Source organism: Chionomys nivalis, chromosome 3 (assembly GCF_950005125.1).
Source record: "Chionomys nivalis chromosome 3, mChiNiv1.1, whole genome shotgun sequence".
Classification (NCBI taxonomy): domain Eukaryota; kingdom Metazoa; phylum Chordata; class Mammalia; order Rodentia; family Cricetidae; genus Chionomys; species Chionomys nivalis.
In genome coordinates this window covers 52,390,708-52,407,675 of record NC_080088.1, presented here as the reverse complement: position 1 = coordinate 52,407,675, position 16,968 = coordinate 52,390,708, and the positions used below count along the sequence as shown (strand labels likewise).

At 41.4% G+C, this 16,968-nt stretch overlaps 1 protein-coding gene across 1 annotated transcript; it reads left to right on the top strand.

Annotated features, from left to right (window-relative positions):
- Positions 1-589: 589 nt before the first annotated feature.
- On the top strand, positions 590-1,567 carry Ccdc54 (coiled-coil domain containing 54). Its single transcript, XM_057763464.1, has one exon. It carries the CDS (start codon positions 590-592, stop codon positions 1,565-1,567), a length of 978 nt encoding a protein of 325 aa, XP_057619447.1.
- Positions 1,568-16,968: the final 15,401 nt, after the last annotated feature.

Below are 16,968 nucleotides of genomic sequence, written 5' to 3'. Positions count from 1 at the left end.
TTAGAAGTCTAAGTCACCCTCAGTTATATAGTGTGAGGCCAGACTGGGACAGGTGAAACCCTGTCTTAAAAAGAAAAAAAAGTATTTTCCATAAAATATATGTAATTATGTCACATGTAATGAGTTTTTTATTTAAACTAAGAAAGATCTTAAGACTTCCTTTGTTGATCTATAATATGAAATACAAATAAGTATAACTCACATAAACAAAACCTCTGTAGTCCCCTATCATTTTTACAAGTGAAAAAATATCCATCCTGTGACAAAAATGTTGATACCCGCTGTGCTGCAGATGTCTGTGTTCTAGGCCAGCAGCCATTGTGACATCAGCATCAGATGAGGGCCACAGGAAGGCTCACATGCCATGGACTGTTAGTTCAGTTAGGCTGCCTTGGAAGAGGCAGCCCACCCAACCCTGCCTGTTGCTGCCTTTGCTGTTCTCCATGGATATTCAATGATGTGACCAGGAAAGATCGCTTACAAATAGGAAGGGAAAGGCCATCCCACGCCAAAAAAGCAAAATCATTTCTTCTTTTGATTCCTGCCATGCTTCCCATCGCTTTGTGTCTTGTATCTCAGTGAAAAAAAAATGTACCGACTTCACATCCAAAGAGTAGAAGCTGCTGCTGGACGTGTGTGGACTCACAGTCTCCGTAAGATCAGGCGCTCTCTTAAAAGTGCCTACCAGAAATGTAAGAGCCAGCACTCATATTCAACCAGCCGCCCAACAACGGTTCCTTATGACTGTGACCAAGATGCTCTTAGTTTGAATGAAGAAATGAATCTAACAGCAATGCTCCAAGACATTAAAAGGGGACAAATGGAACTCCTCAGCCAAATGACCGACATTGTCAATGCAATATCAAGTATCCAGGAAAAGATTGACCATTATCAGAAGCAGATGGAAGCCCTAGAAACCAGAATAAGCATCAGTGAAGACAAACAAATCGCAGCCACCAAAGACATCATCTCCATGAAAGAAGACATCGACTCTCTGAAGAAGAAGGTGATGGAGCTGGAAAGCCAAAATTCTTACTCCAGCATCCACTGCCTAGAGGTTCTGGAGGGACAGAAGGGTAAAGAAATTGTGCAGCTGTTCCATAAGCTCCTACACCCAGAAACCTCAAAGGACCTAGACACTGAAATCTCTTCTGCAGAATCAGGGAGGGTGTCCAGTTATCCAGAGCCCACCTGCCAGATTAGGGAAAAAACAATGTCTCCTCAAATTGAAACTCCGAAGAAAAATAACAGCCTCCAGACTGCAGCCATGAGTTGTAAAAAGGTAAGGTCAAATATTTATATTTACCCTGACTTCAGTACATGGATCAAGCTCACTTTTGTTCATGGAGGAAAATGGAGGTTTTTCCTCAGTGCCACCAAGCTAGAGGAATTTGTGCAGTGGCTTCTGTCCAGGCCAACCATCCTTCCTGAGGAACCACAAATCATATCCCGAAGAGACTGTGCCTTCATTGGAGCCATTGAGAACTTGGCCACAATCTGTCTCTCTCTCTTCAACTATATTTACTGCCTTTTTGGTTCCTCAAAACAGGAAATAACTCGTCTTTAGAGTTGTTTTCTGTTTGGCTTGGTACAAAATAAATGTAGCCCATTTGCTTCCAATGGTCATGTGCGTTTGTGCTGTCTGTGGACGCCAGCTTGCTGGCTGTGTGTGTGCGCATTATCACGAAGTTCCTGCACAACCACCGTTAAATTCCTTTAGTTCATTGGCCTATTGCGATCCACTTCCTGCCAATGTTCTTGTCCTCTCCAGAGCACTTCCTGAGGACTCATCTTGTGTCTGCTTTCATAAATACTTAGAAGCAACAGTGGAAGGGTCAGAGAAAATGTGTAACACGTCAGTATCAGTGGCTTTGGCTCGTAAAATGTATGACATAAGACAAAATCTAAACAACATTAAGAAAAAAATAAACCCATTGTCAAAAACCACGAAAGCTAAGAATATATTGGGGCTGGAGAGATGGCTCAGACATGAAAAATACTTGCTTTTCTTACAGAGGACCTGGGATTGGTTCCCAACACACATGGCAGGCTGCCCACAACCACTTGTAACTCCAGTTCCAAAAGATCTGATGCCTACTTCTGGCCTCTGTGAGCATCTGCATGTATACATACATACATTACACACATTACACACATAAACTCAGGTGCACATATACACATTTAAAAAATTGTTATAGAAATGAAAGGCCAAGTTATTGCAAGGAAAATATTAATTACAATGGGATTGTTTTCTTTCAACTTCAGTTTCATCTCTATTTGTCAGTTAGATATGCGAGGAAAGGCTAAATGCAGTTCAGCATTTCATTTTACATTTTCTTGAAAGAAGACAAATACTATATCCTGCCCATTTGCTACAGAGGAAAAGGTCAAAACCGAAGCGATATCTGTGAACTAAGTTCTAAATCTTATACTTTGAAGATCTATGACTTAATTGTAATTAGGTTGCTCTGCCTTTTGTAAAAAGGGAATAATATTAATCTGGTAGAATTTTTTCCCTGAAACAAGAGAACATGGAGTATAAGAGAGAAAGCAAAAGACATTCTCTACCCATTATACACACAGCACTAAGCAGAATGGATAAGGGATGTACACAAACAACCTTAAGGCACGGCAGATGGGAAGGGGCAGCCGAGAGCAGTCAGAAAAGCACTCCCAGTATCAGAAGAAAGAGAGCACTGGGGAGGCTTGTCCTAAGGTAGGGAGGAGAAGGGGAATGGAGCAGACGGAAGGACAAACAGACACAAGCGCAGGAGTGAGACTGAGAGGGAGCATGGGAAATAAAAGCCAGCAAGCGCTGGGTATGTACATCGTCCAGACAGGCTTTCAACCTTTTCGTGGACCTCAGTTTCCACTCAGTGATTCTCTCTCACAATGCTTATTTTAATCAGTGTTTTACCTGCACACAAATGCAGGATGTAATGGTACAATTTTGTCACCATAGCACTGAGGAAGCTGAGGCAGGAGGATCACAAGCTTATTCAATGAAAGCCTAGATGAAATAGGTCTTCCTACAGAGAAAGGAAAAAGAGAATAGACAGTATCATGTTTTTCTCCTGGCTTTAAGAGATGATTCTGTTCATCATGGGGAATTAATTCCCTCTAAGGTGGTGTTTCTCAACCTGTGAGTCGTGACCCCTTTGTGTGTGGGGGGGTCATATAGAAATACCCTGCATATCAGATATTTACATTATGATTCATAACAGTAGCAAAATAACAGTTATGAAGTAGCAATGAAATAATTTTATGCTTGGGGGTTGCCACAACATGAGGAACTGAATTAAAAGGTCACAACATTAGGAAAGTTGAGAACCACTACTCAAAGGAAAAGGGAGATTTTTGCTTTCTGACAGGATCTCATGTGTCTTTGCTAAGATTATAACGAAGCTCATAAGTGCGTGTGAGGAATAATCTGCTCTTGAGGTCTGAACTCACACACCCCTCGCTTGCTCACTTCCCTTCTTCGGAGCTCAGAAAAAAAGGTTGATCCCGTCTCTATTCCTCCTCCAGCGGCTCAGTGGCTCATCAGTTATTCTTTCCTTTATTTTCTTACTTTTATTTTGTTGTGTGTGTAGGTGTGTACGTGCCGTGGAGTGTGTATGGCGCATGTGTGGCAGAGGCCAGCTGTGAGAACTCATTCTCTACTATCGTTTGGGCTCAGGTCATTGGACTGGGGGCAAGTGCCTTTATCTGATTAACTGTCTTGCTGGCCCTACTCTGTCTAGTCAGTTTGCCATCCGTTTTGGGTTTTTTAGCCAATTTATGATAATATTCTCCCAGTTGCTCTCTCTGAGTTCCTCTCTTCCTTTGCTGTTCTCTGCTGTTCTGTTCTTCATGAACGGGAGGCCCAGACTCTTCTTGTTTCAAACTTCCCCTGTTCCTCCCACAGGTTGTCTTCACAATAGGGTTCTCTTTGATTTCTTCCCATTGCTCCTGCTGATCCTTGGTTTCCTTAGCCGATTCCTCCAAGCCCAAGCATTCCTCTGAAATATGGACATGCACAGCTTAAATTAACCCGTGGATTCTGGATCCGTGATCCAGACTCTCTTAAAACCTTCTAAACTCTTGACTGAAGTGATCACATATCTTTTTTGAGTAGCTATGAAAAAAGATATCTATAAATAATAGATAAATATATATATATATATTTATAAATACATATACTCAGATATGAAATCCATTGTGCTTTCACCAAAACATCTCAGACCCTTGTTGCTGTAACTTGGGGATGCAGTCTGTGCTAGGGTAAAGAATGAGGAATCTGAGAGAACAGGCTTTAGAACAGGTGCTCACTGAATGGATAAGCAGAACTGGCCACTGTGCCCACAGTTCTGTGTATGGTGGCGACGCTGCTGGCTATATGATTATGGCAATTTCCTTTAAGCTTGGCATTCTTCAGTTTTCTCAGTTCTAAATTAAGAGCAATTTATGTCTTGAGATTGCTGCATTAATTGAGTAGGATCACATGTTCTGTGTGCCCATAAGCGCCTGATTTAGCAGATAACCAGTAAAGGGTAGTCATTTCCTTCCCTCTTTAGCTAGATGGAAGCATAAAACAGAGGCATGAAGATGAACGTGCCAGTGACCTCGCCTCAGAGAGCTTCCTTCAGGACACTGCCTCCTTTTTTCAGCCATGAAAGACTCGAGACAAATAACAAACACAGTGACAGGCTAAATACAAAAGCGTCAAACCAAGTCTTGACTCCCTTATCCGAAGATAGTGTGATAAGAATAAGACAGGGTGTGAATCTCCCCTCCTGCTCTGGGCACCCAACCAATATTCCATCATCTGCAATAGTCGGTCGCCAACCTTTAATTGCACTCTATATAAATAAGCAACAAAGGAACGGACTTGGAAGGAAGAAAGAAGACTGAGTTCAATATAAATAATTTAGCTCAGTTAGGAATATTCGCTTCAATAGGCGTATTCACCAAGAGCACTCTGATTATTTAAAACAAGATGCATCAACTTTTATTGAAATCTGACCCTGCCAGGAGCCAGCAGAGCTAGGTGTGAAAAGACAGAGATAAGCCAGCAGCCTTGCTCTGAAGAAACACATTTTCAAATGGTGGTTGTTTGTTGTTGTTATTGTTGTTTGTTTTTTGTTTTGTTTTGTTTGCTACCTGCCAATTATGTTGACCTGATACTTAGATCTTGACTGAAAACAATTCACTAACATCATACGAAATTTGATTTTTTTTCATGGAACACGACTTGAGTTCCTGTTAGGGGGGAAAAAAACATGGTTATTCCTCAAAAGAGTAGCTTAAACTTCTTCAATACTATTTTATGTTTCTCCAGAAATGCAAATGATGGCTAACATAGTAATGGCTTATGCTCTGAAACATCAGTTGTAACGTTTACAACTCAGAAAGTACATCATGAATATACGACATTAGTTGGACTTTTGCTATTTTATAAAACTAACAGTTAAAGTGCTTGTGATAATCTTAATGAAACTGCAAAGACCAGCCTCCATTGTATCTCCACGCCCATGTAACTAGCGGAGCAGCAGTCCGGACAGCTAAGTTGAGACTCCCCTGTCTTGTACAGTACATCCCATGGTGGAATAAAAAGTCCGCAGGCTGCAGGCACTAGTAGATGACTTGGGAGTTAGGGAACAAATGACAAGAAGTAAGTTTGAGCTAGGGCAGGAACTCTAGAATTACAAATCTGAAGTGGGGGAACTCTTGGTCTAGGAGGGGAACAAGGCTTCCTTTAGCTACTGAGTGTCTGGAGACTAAGGGCTGAAGTGGGGTCACGTGCCCCATGCTGTTAAAAGACCAAGGTCTTGAGACACTGTGGATGGTGGTGAGGCACGCCTGTATTCCCAGCGCTTCAGAAGCCAAGGTAGGAGGACCAGGAGTTCCAGGCAGTCCTTAGCCAGATAGCAAGTTGAAGGCCAGCCTTAGCTACATGAGACCCTATCTCAAAAAGACCAAAACACAAATTTTAAAAGTCTGAAAAATGAGAGAGTATATACATAAAGCACATAATATAAGGTGTGTGGTGTGTTTATCTGTGTGCAGTGTGTATGTATGTGTGTATGTTTGTGGTGTATGTGTGTATGTGTGTGGTGTATGTGTGTATTTGATGTGTATGTGTGTGGTGTATGTGTGTGATGTATGTGTGTGTGGTGTGTATGTGTGTGTGGTGTGTATATATGTGTGTGTATGTGTGGTGTGTGGGGTATGTGTGGTGTGTGTATGTGTGTGTGGTATGTTGTGTATGTGTATGTATGTATGTGTGTGCTTGTGTGTACGTAGTGTGTATGTATTCGTGGTATGTGTATGTATGTGGTGTGTTTGTTTTTTGTGTGTGTGTGGTGCAGTATGTGTGTGGTATAATGTGGTATGTATGTGTGCTGTGGTGTGTGTGTGTTTGTATATGTGTGTGTGTGAGGTATGCATATCTGTGCATGGGCCTGTAGAAACCAGAGGGCAGTATTGTTATTTCTCAGGAGCTGTCCACCTTGTTTTCAGATGGGGTCTCTCACCAGCTTACAAGTGGGCTAGGTTGCCCGGTCTGTGATCTTAGGGGATCTGCCTACCTGTCTCCATCTTCCCAGGGCTGCAATTCCAAGCATTGGCCACCATCCTAGGTTTTGTTTTGGCTTTTTTGTTTTATTTGTTCTTTTAATTTGGGTGAGTTTTTCATCCTGGTTTGGGTGGGTGGGCAAGTGGATGGTTGTTTCTTTTGTAATGCTGATTTTAAAGATAGGACTCATGGTTCTCAGGCTTGTAAGGCCAGGTACTTTACCAAGAAGTTTTTCCAGTGTCCCAAAGTCTAGGTTTTTCTCTCTCATTTATCCTTTCGAATGAACTCTTGTGTTAGTAATACTTCTGTTGCTGTGACAAAACACCTGTGACATCAGCTTAAAAGGAGGGGTTTGGGCCAGTAAGATTCAGTGAGGTTTGGGTGAAGGTGCTCACCACCATGTCTGACAACCTGCATTTAATACCTGGGACCCACCCGGTAGAAAGAGAGAACCAACTCTCTTAGGTTGGTTGCGACTCTAACCTATATGAGGGAACTGTGGCGTACAAATAATTGTAACTTAAAAGTTTTAAAGAGAGAGACAGAGGTTCATCTGGGCTGATAATTTAAGAGGTTCCAGTCCGGGACTGAATAAGCATGGGTTGAAACTGGACTCTCTGAACATGGCGGACAATGAAGGCTGATGAGAAGCCAAGGACAATGGCACTAGGTTTCGATCCTAATACATGAACTGGCTTTGTGGGAGCTTAGCCTGTTTGGATGCTCACCTTCCTGGACCTAGATAGAAGTGGGAGGACCTTGGTCTTCCTGTAGGGCAGGGAATTTGGACTGCTCTTCAGTATCGAGAGGGAGGGGGAATGGACTGGGGGGAGGAGAAGAGGAGTGGGGATAGGGGGAGGGGAGCGGGGGGAGGGGGCAATATGTGGGAGGAGGGGGAGGGAAATGGGAAACGGGGAGCAGTTGGAAATTTTAATTAAAAAGAATAAAAAAAATGAGAAAAAAAATAAGGAAAAAAATGCATGTAAGAAGCAATGGTTAAATGCTCACAAAAAAAAAAGAGGTTCCAGTCCACTTTACTTGACCCCATTACTTCTGGACCTGTGCTAATACACCTGGCGGAGTGTGGGTAAGAGTAGAACCTCCCAATGACAGCCAAGAAGCAAAACAGGAGAAGTCAGGTCAGGAGCCCCCTCAAGGCAACATCTCTCCATTGACCTGCTCACTTCTAATGCACGCTACCCCTTTGGAAGCTGTGTATGAGCCAAACTAAAGTACACTTATTTGGAAAATATCTAATACTTATTTTTTGAGGAATATGAAACTCTAAGCCTTTATGAGCTTTGGGATATTAGTAGCAGATTCTGTCGGTGCAACGGGCCAGGAGTTGGGATCATGAAACATGGAGTTGTGGTTCACTGCTCTTCTGGGGATCTCCTGTCATTTCATGTTTGTTTATTCATCCTTTTTCCCCTCCTCCACTCCACACTTTCACCTTGATGCTGAAGCAATGTAAAGTATGGGATGTATCCTAGTTTGAGGTAGGGATGGAATGACAGAGAAGTCAAACGCTGAAAGAAAAACATCCCAATAGACCTGAGACACAAGGAAGAGGTTGAGGCTCAGGAGCCGTACTCTAAGCACTGGTTTACGTTCCTGCTTATTCCTTGGATAACCATGACTAAAAGCAACTCAGGAAGGACAGGATTTATTTTGCTTACAGATTACAGCCCATGGTAGAGGGAAGCCAAGGCAGGAGGTCAAGGCAGAAACTCAGAGCAGGAACCAAGGAGAAACACTGCTTACTGGTTTGCTCCGTCTGGCTTGCTCAGCTATGATTCTTAGACAGTCCAGGCCTGCTTGCCTACATATGGTACCACCCACAATGGACTGAGTCCTCCTACATCAATTAATTATTAGGTAAATGCCTCACAGACTTGTCCACAGGCCAATCTGATCTGGACAATTCCTCAGTTGAGGCTCCCTTTTCCCCAAGTGGCTCTATATCTGTGTTGTGTTGACAATTGAAGCTACAACACACATTGCGATTGTTTGAGTAAGAATGGTCCCATGGGCTCATATATTTGAATGCTTGATCACCAGGGAAAGAATTAGAAGGATTAAGAGGTATGATCTTTTTGAAGAAAATGTGTCACCAAGGGTGGACTTTGAGGTTTCAAAGCCCATGCTAGGCCCAGTTCTCTCTCTCTCTCTCTCTCTCTCTCTCTCTCTCTCTCTCTCTCTCTCTCTCTCTCTTCTTTCTCGCCTGTAGATCCAGATGTATCTCTCAGCTAATGATCCAGCATTATGTATGCCATCATACTCCTTGCCATGATGATATTGGACTGAACTTCTGAACTGTAAGCCAGCCTCAATTTAGTGCTTTCTTTTATAAGAGTTGCCTTGGTCAGACTGTCTGCTCTCAGCACAGAATAGTGACTAATACATGCACTAGAGACATTTCTACCAGGCAGAGGTACTAGGGGCAAGTAACTATAAAAATACTATTGACAGCTGGACTATAACCATATCCTAGGAAAAAATACCAAATAAACAAAGAAACAGAATGTCTTCTCAGGCAATTTTGTGGAATGGATGGGTATCCTTTTTCCTCCCTGAGTTAAATTTTAGCCCCAAGGGACTGTCCAAGCTTCTAAGAACAGCTCCCAATAGGACTCTCTCCAAACTTTTTTCTTTAGTCAAGGTTTCTACCTATTTTTAGATGCTCCCTTTCTCCCCTGCTGTTATCTAGGATAGGAAAAAAAATCCATGAAAATGTGGCCAGGTAATAGCCTGATTCTTATGATGGATTCTTTCCCCTAATTGTTGCAGAAGGGTACCCTCACAGGTCAACATTCTGATGAAAGCTTTGACACGTCTTTCAGATATCAGAACATCGAAGTGGGGTGCCACACTCACTTAGAGCGACCCTCAGTCAACTTCTATTTTCCAAATACAAAGACAATAATTGCTTGGTTTGCAGGCTGTAATTGGATCAGAGCCATCAGTGCCGGGGTTATTTGTTGTTAGAGCAGCATTCATGGAATCGTGCCTATGGCAGCCCAATTAGAGGCACACCATCGGCGACCCAGCTGGCATTTTCAATATGCTATCTCAGAGGTATGATCAGAAGACAAATCAGAGCTGACTTAATGAAGTTTCTGATCAGAGGCTTCTCTGAAGACAATGAGTTATTGGAGGAGACAAAGAGAAGCTGCTAGCTAGTAAATTTATGTGCACAGTCAGAAAACAACAGGAAAATCAATGAAATTTACTGGATTCACTCACAAGTGGTTTCTAGCACAACAGAAGTTTTCTCTTTTCTCAACAGCAGGATCCCCCAAACTGAAATGATTAGCAATAGAAAGAAGCCTAAAATCACTTAGTTCTGTGGTATTCAAGCTTGAGGTTGGGAGACACAGTGGAGATTCTCATATTCAGCTTTTGAGAAGTCTCCTGGCAGGCTTCTGCAGATTACTCACCCATCCATCGTGGCAGGTGTATGGGTTCGGGACATGACTTCATTCTCTGGCATTTGAGAACTATGACAATAAGAAGCCAGAGACTCCTTATTACAGAGACTAAGAACAGGCACCTAAACATTGTAGGCTAGAGTGAATGGAGGCTTTGTTACCTACTGGTTGTATGTTCTTGCTAGATTTCCTGCTCTGAGCTAATATTATTGTCTCTGAGCAAGAGATGATAATAGACAGGAATGCATAAGTGAGGAAAATTGCTCAGTTTGTCACCTAACAAATGCTGCTGCTGCTGCTGCTAATATTATTATTGGATAGATTGGGCAGCAGCTTTGTGTTTAAGAAATTAAGAAAAAAGACTGAGAACCAAAATGCTGGTCGAACTCATGGCAAAGGAACCTGAGACTGAGAGGCCAAACTCACTTGTCTAACATTACTTGAAATTGCAGAGTTTGGATGGTCGTCTGGGCTCCAGGTGTTAGATCATGTCCTCTGAACTTCACTGAAGCCTTGAATTCTGATTATTAAAGGACTGGCCATGTGTAGGAGGAGATGTACTGATCTAGCAGCCAGATACATTAAGCAATACCTCACACCCCCCGACTTGCACCTCTAATAATAAAATGGCAGACTGCATTCATCAAAATTAGGAATCTTCTGTGACTCCCACCCCACCAAGCCTCTCCCTCAAGTTCATATCCCATACAGTTCATATTCCAAGCAGTTCATATTCTGGTACTTGTGAAACTCTGGCCTTTATTGTTTCAGAATGTCCATGCTGGTCATCTATTTCCCAAATTCTTGATCAGGTGCTATGGCAACATACTATGTATGTGTACACGCACTTATGTATGGGGGATAGATATGTGTGTATACACACAGGATATCAAATATGTAGGTATATATGTCTTGTGGACATACTAGAGATTTATCTCTTTTTATTTCTTTATCTTCTGTCCATGTTGAGGTTTTAGCCACTACAAATCTAGGTTAAAAAGCTAGTAATAATAAAACCCTCCCACACATATAATTCCAGTAGGAACCTCTGATGGTATCTCTGAATGTTGTTATTGTTGTTTTAAATTGAGAAACTGTGATTCATGTTTAAGTCACTTTCAGGATTAAGAGGGGAATGGTTATTCATTGTACAGCCTGTCATACAAAGGAACCCCAGAGTTTGAAAAGCAGCTTGTGTTAGTGCACTTAAAATAAAAAACCCCTTCTTTAAAGCAAGGGGTGTTTCTCCTTACCCATCAGTTTGCCTAGGTTTGGACAAGCGTTACCAATTTCTGCTGGTGGGTCTCTCTCTTCTCGTTGCCTCTTCCTCCCTCTGTTTCCATGCCTTTCCCCCACTTCCTTTAAAGCGGTTCTTCTTAAAATAGACAGCCATGTGGTCACACATGTAGATGTTTGCGAGCCAAGGTTGCATCTGAGCATTCTTCCTCTTGCATACATTTTGCACCCACAAACCTACCGCCCTTTTCTTCCTGCTTGTCCCTCCAACTTCCAGTTTCCTACTCGTCCCCGTTTGCTTCTTCCCATAGCCCAATTTCTCTTTCCCACTTAGACCAGCAGCACACTTCACCTTCCATTTGCCCTCTGTGTATGGCTACTTAAATATATACATTGGATCTATCCTGATTAACTCCGGTGTGGCCCCCCGGACAGGTCTCAAATACATAGTATTTCCTCCTTGAGTTGGGGGTTAGCTTTTTACCTCGCATAGTTTGTTTTTTTCTTCTTCTTCATTCCTTTTGTTTTTCCATTCATAAACAGACTAAAGTTCAGGAACAGAATTTATTTTGTGCAATGAAAATCACTGGTGTTTCCTTAGCCTGAATTTCAAAAGCAAGGGGGTGGAGCTCGCTGTAATTCAGTGAGGAGAATAGCCTTAGCTGTAGACGGTCACCCTTATCTCAGTCTTTTCTCATCACCTCTCAGTTGAAGAAAGAATCGTGCACACTGAGAGAATATATCAAAAGCAATCTTAATCTAATTTTCTTCTTTTTATTTGTTCTAATATTTTGGTTCCTTTGTGGTTTCAAACAAATTAACTCTCAAATTTTTCTGAGGAAAGACAGAAGAGGTTTTTTTTTTTTGGTGGTTTTAGAGTTCACTGGAAATGACTTTTAGAATAAGCATGTTTTATAGAAACACTGATTATAACTCTGTCATCACAACAATGGAGTGCAAGGAAGTAAAAAAAAAGCACTGTCAAATAATTATACAAAAAATTCAGATTTAGGCAAATTACTAAATCTGAGATAAGATAGCTTGCTTAGCTCCCCTTTGCACAATAGTTAAAACAAAAAAATGGAGTTTTTGAATCTTCACATTTCTAAAATTAATTTCAATACTTATAACTTTGGGAAAAGTGTGTGACTAAGCAGACTAAAGACCGGACAAAAACTGTAAAGATTCAATTCACTGTGACTCATCTGAGTGAGCCAGAGCACCAGGTAGGGTCATTCCCTTTCACTTTATAACAACAAGCTCAGCTCAGAGACAAATGGAATTATTCATCAGGAATGAAATTTCCGCAAGTGTTCAGGTCCCTCGTTAACTCAAGTATCAAATATCCTTTAAGGACAAGAAAGTCAGTCATGGGCGTGACAAGCTGGGCTGCTCCTGTTCCTCCTGTCTCCAGGGCATTCGCAGTTCCTAAGCAGATAAAGACTTCAGTTGACAAAGCCTATATCTTACATCTCCTCCCCCAACTCTTCTGTTGTGGAAGTTTCTTGCAAAGAGGTCTCCCTTTCATGGACAGATATTGGAAAGGACATGAACTGGGTATGTTCCCTAGCCTGTGAAATTTCACTGTTTTACTAAGTCAAGTCAGTCCCAATGCCAATGAAAGAAGTAAGCTCGAAATTCACCAAAGAAATACTACATTCCTATTTCTTTCGTCTTTTTATCACACTATAGATTCTTTTTAAATTGGTTTTATATTTAGTTAAATCATAATTGCATCTTTTATGGGGTCTCATGTAATGTTTTGCTATAGGCACAAGGTTGAATGGCTGAGTCATGCTAACTCACATACTCACCACCTCAATTTCTTTACGTGCTCTCTACATTGCTTCAGATTCTACCTTTTAGGAACATCCAACTGCTTTCCATGGTGGCTTAACAGATCTGCATTCACAGCAATAGTGTGCAAGTTTACCTTGTCCCCACATCCTTGTCGACACTTGTCGTTGTGACCATATCCATCCTAACTGGAGTGAGGACACAGCTCAAGGAGTTTTGTCGTATACTTCTTAGCCGTTTGCAGACCTGCTTTTGAGAAATGCCTGTGCAAGACCTTTGCCCGGCTTTAATCTGTGTTCTTGCTATTGATTTCCTCATATATATATTACCCCTTTATAGATGCATGTTTTAGAAACAGAGAATGGAAGATACAGTCACTCTGTTGTGTTTTCTTTTCTCACCAAGTTCTTATGATTTATTTGTTCAATGAGTTAATTAAAATTGACATTGTGTTATATATGCTAAGCTCCTAATAATGTGTTGGTAGATAAAGCAGGAAAGATTTGTACAGAGAGCATAGAAGTCCACAGAGAGGCTGTTTTCTTTATTTTATTTTATTTAAAAAGAAAACAATCTATCTTTTTCCACTTTACATATCAATCCCAGTTCCCACTCCTTCCCCTTCTCCCATTCCCTCTACCTGCCCACCCCCATCCCACTCCCAACCACTCCTCAGAGAAAGTAAGCCTCCTTCCTTTAGGGAAAATCCAAGGCCCTCACTACTAAATCTAGGCTGAGCAAGCTATCCATCCAAAGAGAATGGTCTCCCAAAAAGCCAGTATAAGCAGTAAAGATAAATCCTGGTGACACTGCCAGTGGCCTGGCAGTCTGCCCCAGCCATACAACTGTCACCCACATTCAGAGAATCCAATTTGGTCCTATGCTTGTTCCCTCCCAGTCCAGCTGGAGTTGATGAGCTCCCATTAGCTCAGGTAGACTGTTTCAGTGGGTGTCCCCATCATGGTCTTGACCTCTTTGCTCATATTCTCACTCCTTCCACTCTTCAACTGGACTTTGGGAGCTCAGCCCAGTGCGCCGCTGTGGGTCTCTGCCTCTGTTTCCATCAGTTGCTGGATGAAGGTTCTATGGTGACATTTACAGCTTTGACTTTATTATTTTTTCAGATACCATCCCGGTATTTCCAATCTCTTCAGAGCTATTTCTGCATGATAATGTCTGACAATTCTACCTAAGGCTGAGGCCATAGCTTCCATTGCTTTTACTGTATGGTTCAATGAATGCAGTCCCTTTAAGCACTTCTGTTCCCTTATCATGCCTCCTTTCCTTGCTGTTGTTGATTAATAATAGTCTTGGTTGTGTTACACAAAGGCCATTTCCCATACTCTCCTACCAAGTCTCCAGCTATTATAGTCATTCTCTCCTAGATTCCCCTCATCTTCTTGTCCCAGATATGAGCAGAGATCTGTTGGGGGGGGGAATTCTAGGAATCTTTTTCCTCCTCGGTAAAAAGGGACACATGCATACATATACTTCTGTTGCGGGAGGTCCTTCTGCTCCTCCAGCCAATAGCCGCTGAGATACCAGCCCATTGGGGCGTGGTCTCTCTCCCTTTAAAAAAGCGGCTACTTCCCTCTTCGCTCTCTCTTACTTCCTGCTCCATTTCCGGCAGCTAGACTCCCTTCCTGATTGCGCAGAGGGCTGTTGTCTGGGACGGTGATCTGTAAGTTTTTTCCCCTTTAAATAAATAACCATTATATTAATCATAATTCCAAACTAGTGTGGGATTGTTTGTGACTTACGCCTTCGCCTTCATACTTCCCTTGCTGATTTTGTAACATCTATCGGTGTGTCCTTCCTCATGCCTTGAGCCTACATGTTACTCTCTCCACTTTCTCTTCCAAAGAGATCTCATCTTCTCTCATATCTTCAAACGCTATCTATAAACAGCCTTCCAATATCCTATCTTTGGTCCAGATTATTTTTCTAAGTTGTAGATGTATAATTCCAAATGTCTACAGTAACTCTATCTACCACACTTGAATGTGTTTTAAGAATTTTTAATGCGGGGTAGTCTAGAATAAATTTATGATCTATAACTACCTTGAACAAAAACTGCCTGTGCCCTAGGGTCTCCTGTCATAGTAAATGGTACCAGCACTTTTCTCCATGTTCCAACCAGAGCCATCCTAAATATTTATTTCTCTTTCAGTATCTCCCTTACCTCCCACCCCTGCCAAAATAACCAATCACCAAATCTGCTTGGCCCTGCCTCTTCTTTCCATCCCTTTTCAATCTAAGTCACTCCTATCTCTTGCCTAATAAATTAGAAAATAATTTATTTTCTAAAAGGTTTTCGCTCTAGACTACCTTTCCTTCAACCTGACCTCATTTTTCAGATGACAGTAAAAATAATCATTTTACATGTTAATCTCATTGAATGATTTCTCTACTTAACTATTCAATGGCTTCTCAACAAGAAGTGTTAAATCTCAAATCCTTCTGTGTGTTTCCTGAGTAAAATAAACCAAACTTCGCCTGAGGTGTTGCGTATGCCCTTCCAGGACTGTGCACGCTGTGCGCAGCTAACTTACTCAGCTTTCATTAATTGCTGCTTGTTTATGGAAATCACTCCTGATTAGCCTATAAATAGCATGGGGGTTTCCTATTTACTCACATTAACCTATGATTTAGTAATGAAATCCCCTCAATATGATCATCTGTAAGGGATATCTGACTTTATGGGAGAGACTGGGTATAAATTGTCAGCTGATATATATTTTGAAAAACAGCAGCCAGAAAGAGTATGCACTCAGTAAGGTTTGTTTGAAACAAACTGAGCATAACTTGGGTGACAAACCCAATTAACCTGTTATGTTCACAAATGCATTTGGCTAGATACTAAATGTAAGCTTTCACTATGATAAGTACTTAATTATGATAGCTATTAAATTACAATATATTTTCATTTCCACAACAACTTAATTTTGAGATTTAATAAATATTTCAAAATTAAAAAAAGATCCAAATTTTTCTAGAGAAAGTTCATTTGAAGGACAGATTTTCACTTGGGTTTGGGGGGGGGGTTGTTTGTTTATTTGTTTTAGAGGAGTTGCTTTGCTTTTTAATGTAGTTCAGGTTGTCCTGGAACTTATAATGTCCCTAAGAATGATTCTGAACTCCTGAGTCTCCCAGATCTTTACCTAATGGATGCCAAAGGCAAAGTCACCCACCTACTTTTGAAATAGTGGCAATCAAACCATGTATTCAGACACTGCCAATATTCCCCTATGGGAAGATCGAACTCTTCCTGGCTAACAATCACTAAGTGCTGGAATAACGGGCTAGCTTATCTTTCTTGAAAACCATGGGCCATTTAGTTGTCATGTATTTTTAAAAAGAAAAATAAGTCAGAATTTAATTACTTCCCTAAAATCAGCATTTTGCCCATCAAGGTTCAAAATATATTAGAATAACATTCATCAGTCTTTTGAAGCATTATCTAAATGGAATGAAATTTTAATTCCAAATTTAGAACTGTGAAATTAAGTAAGGAAAAAGTGGAACTGTGACATCTAAAAATTTCTCCCGGTATGTTCTCATGGGGGACTCAAAGGCCAGCCTGAGTCTCGGAGGTCCATTACTAATGCATGTGGGGAGAGAATGATTAACATGTAATGAGAGACTGCAGGGGGGAAGCCCGACCAAGGAAGAGGAAGACTGATGAGGACTTCACTTCTGAGCATGTTCAGATTCTCAAGGACTCTGATTTATTGACATGAGAATATTATGGCAGACAGAAGTGAGAGAAGGAAATAATTAGAGCACATTCTTCAACATCGGCCCTTTTGACATTTTGCACCATGTAATTCTTTGTTTCAGATGACGTTCCTTTGCATTGTAGGGTACTCAAGAGCATCCCAGGTCTTTACCTAATAGATGCCAAGGGCAAAGCCACCCACCCACTTCTGAAATAGTGGCAGTCAAAAA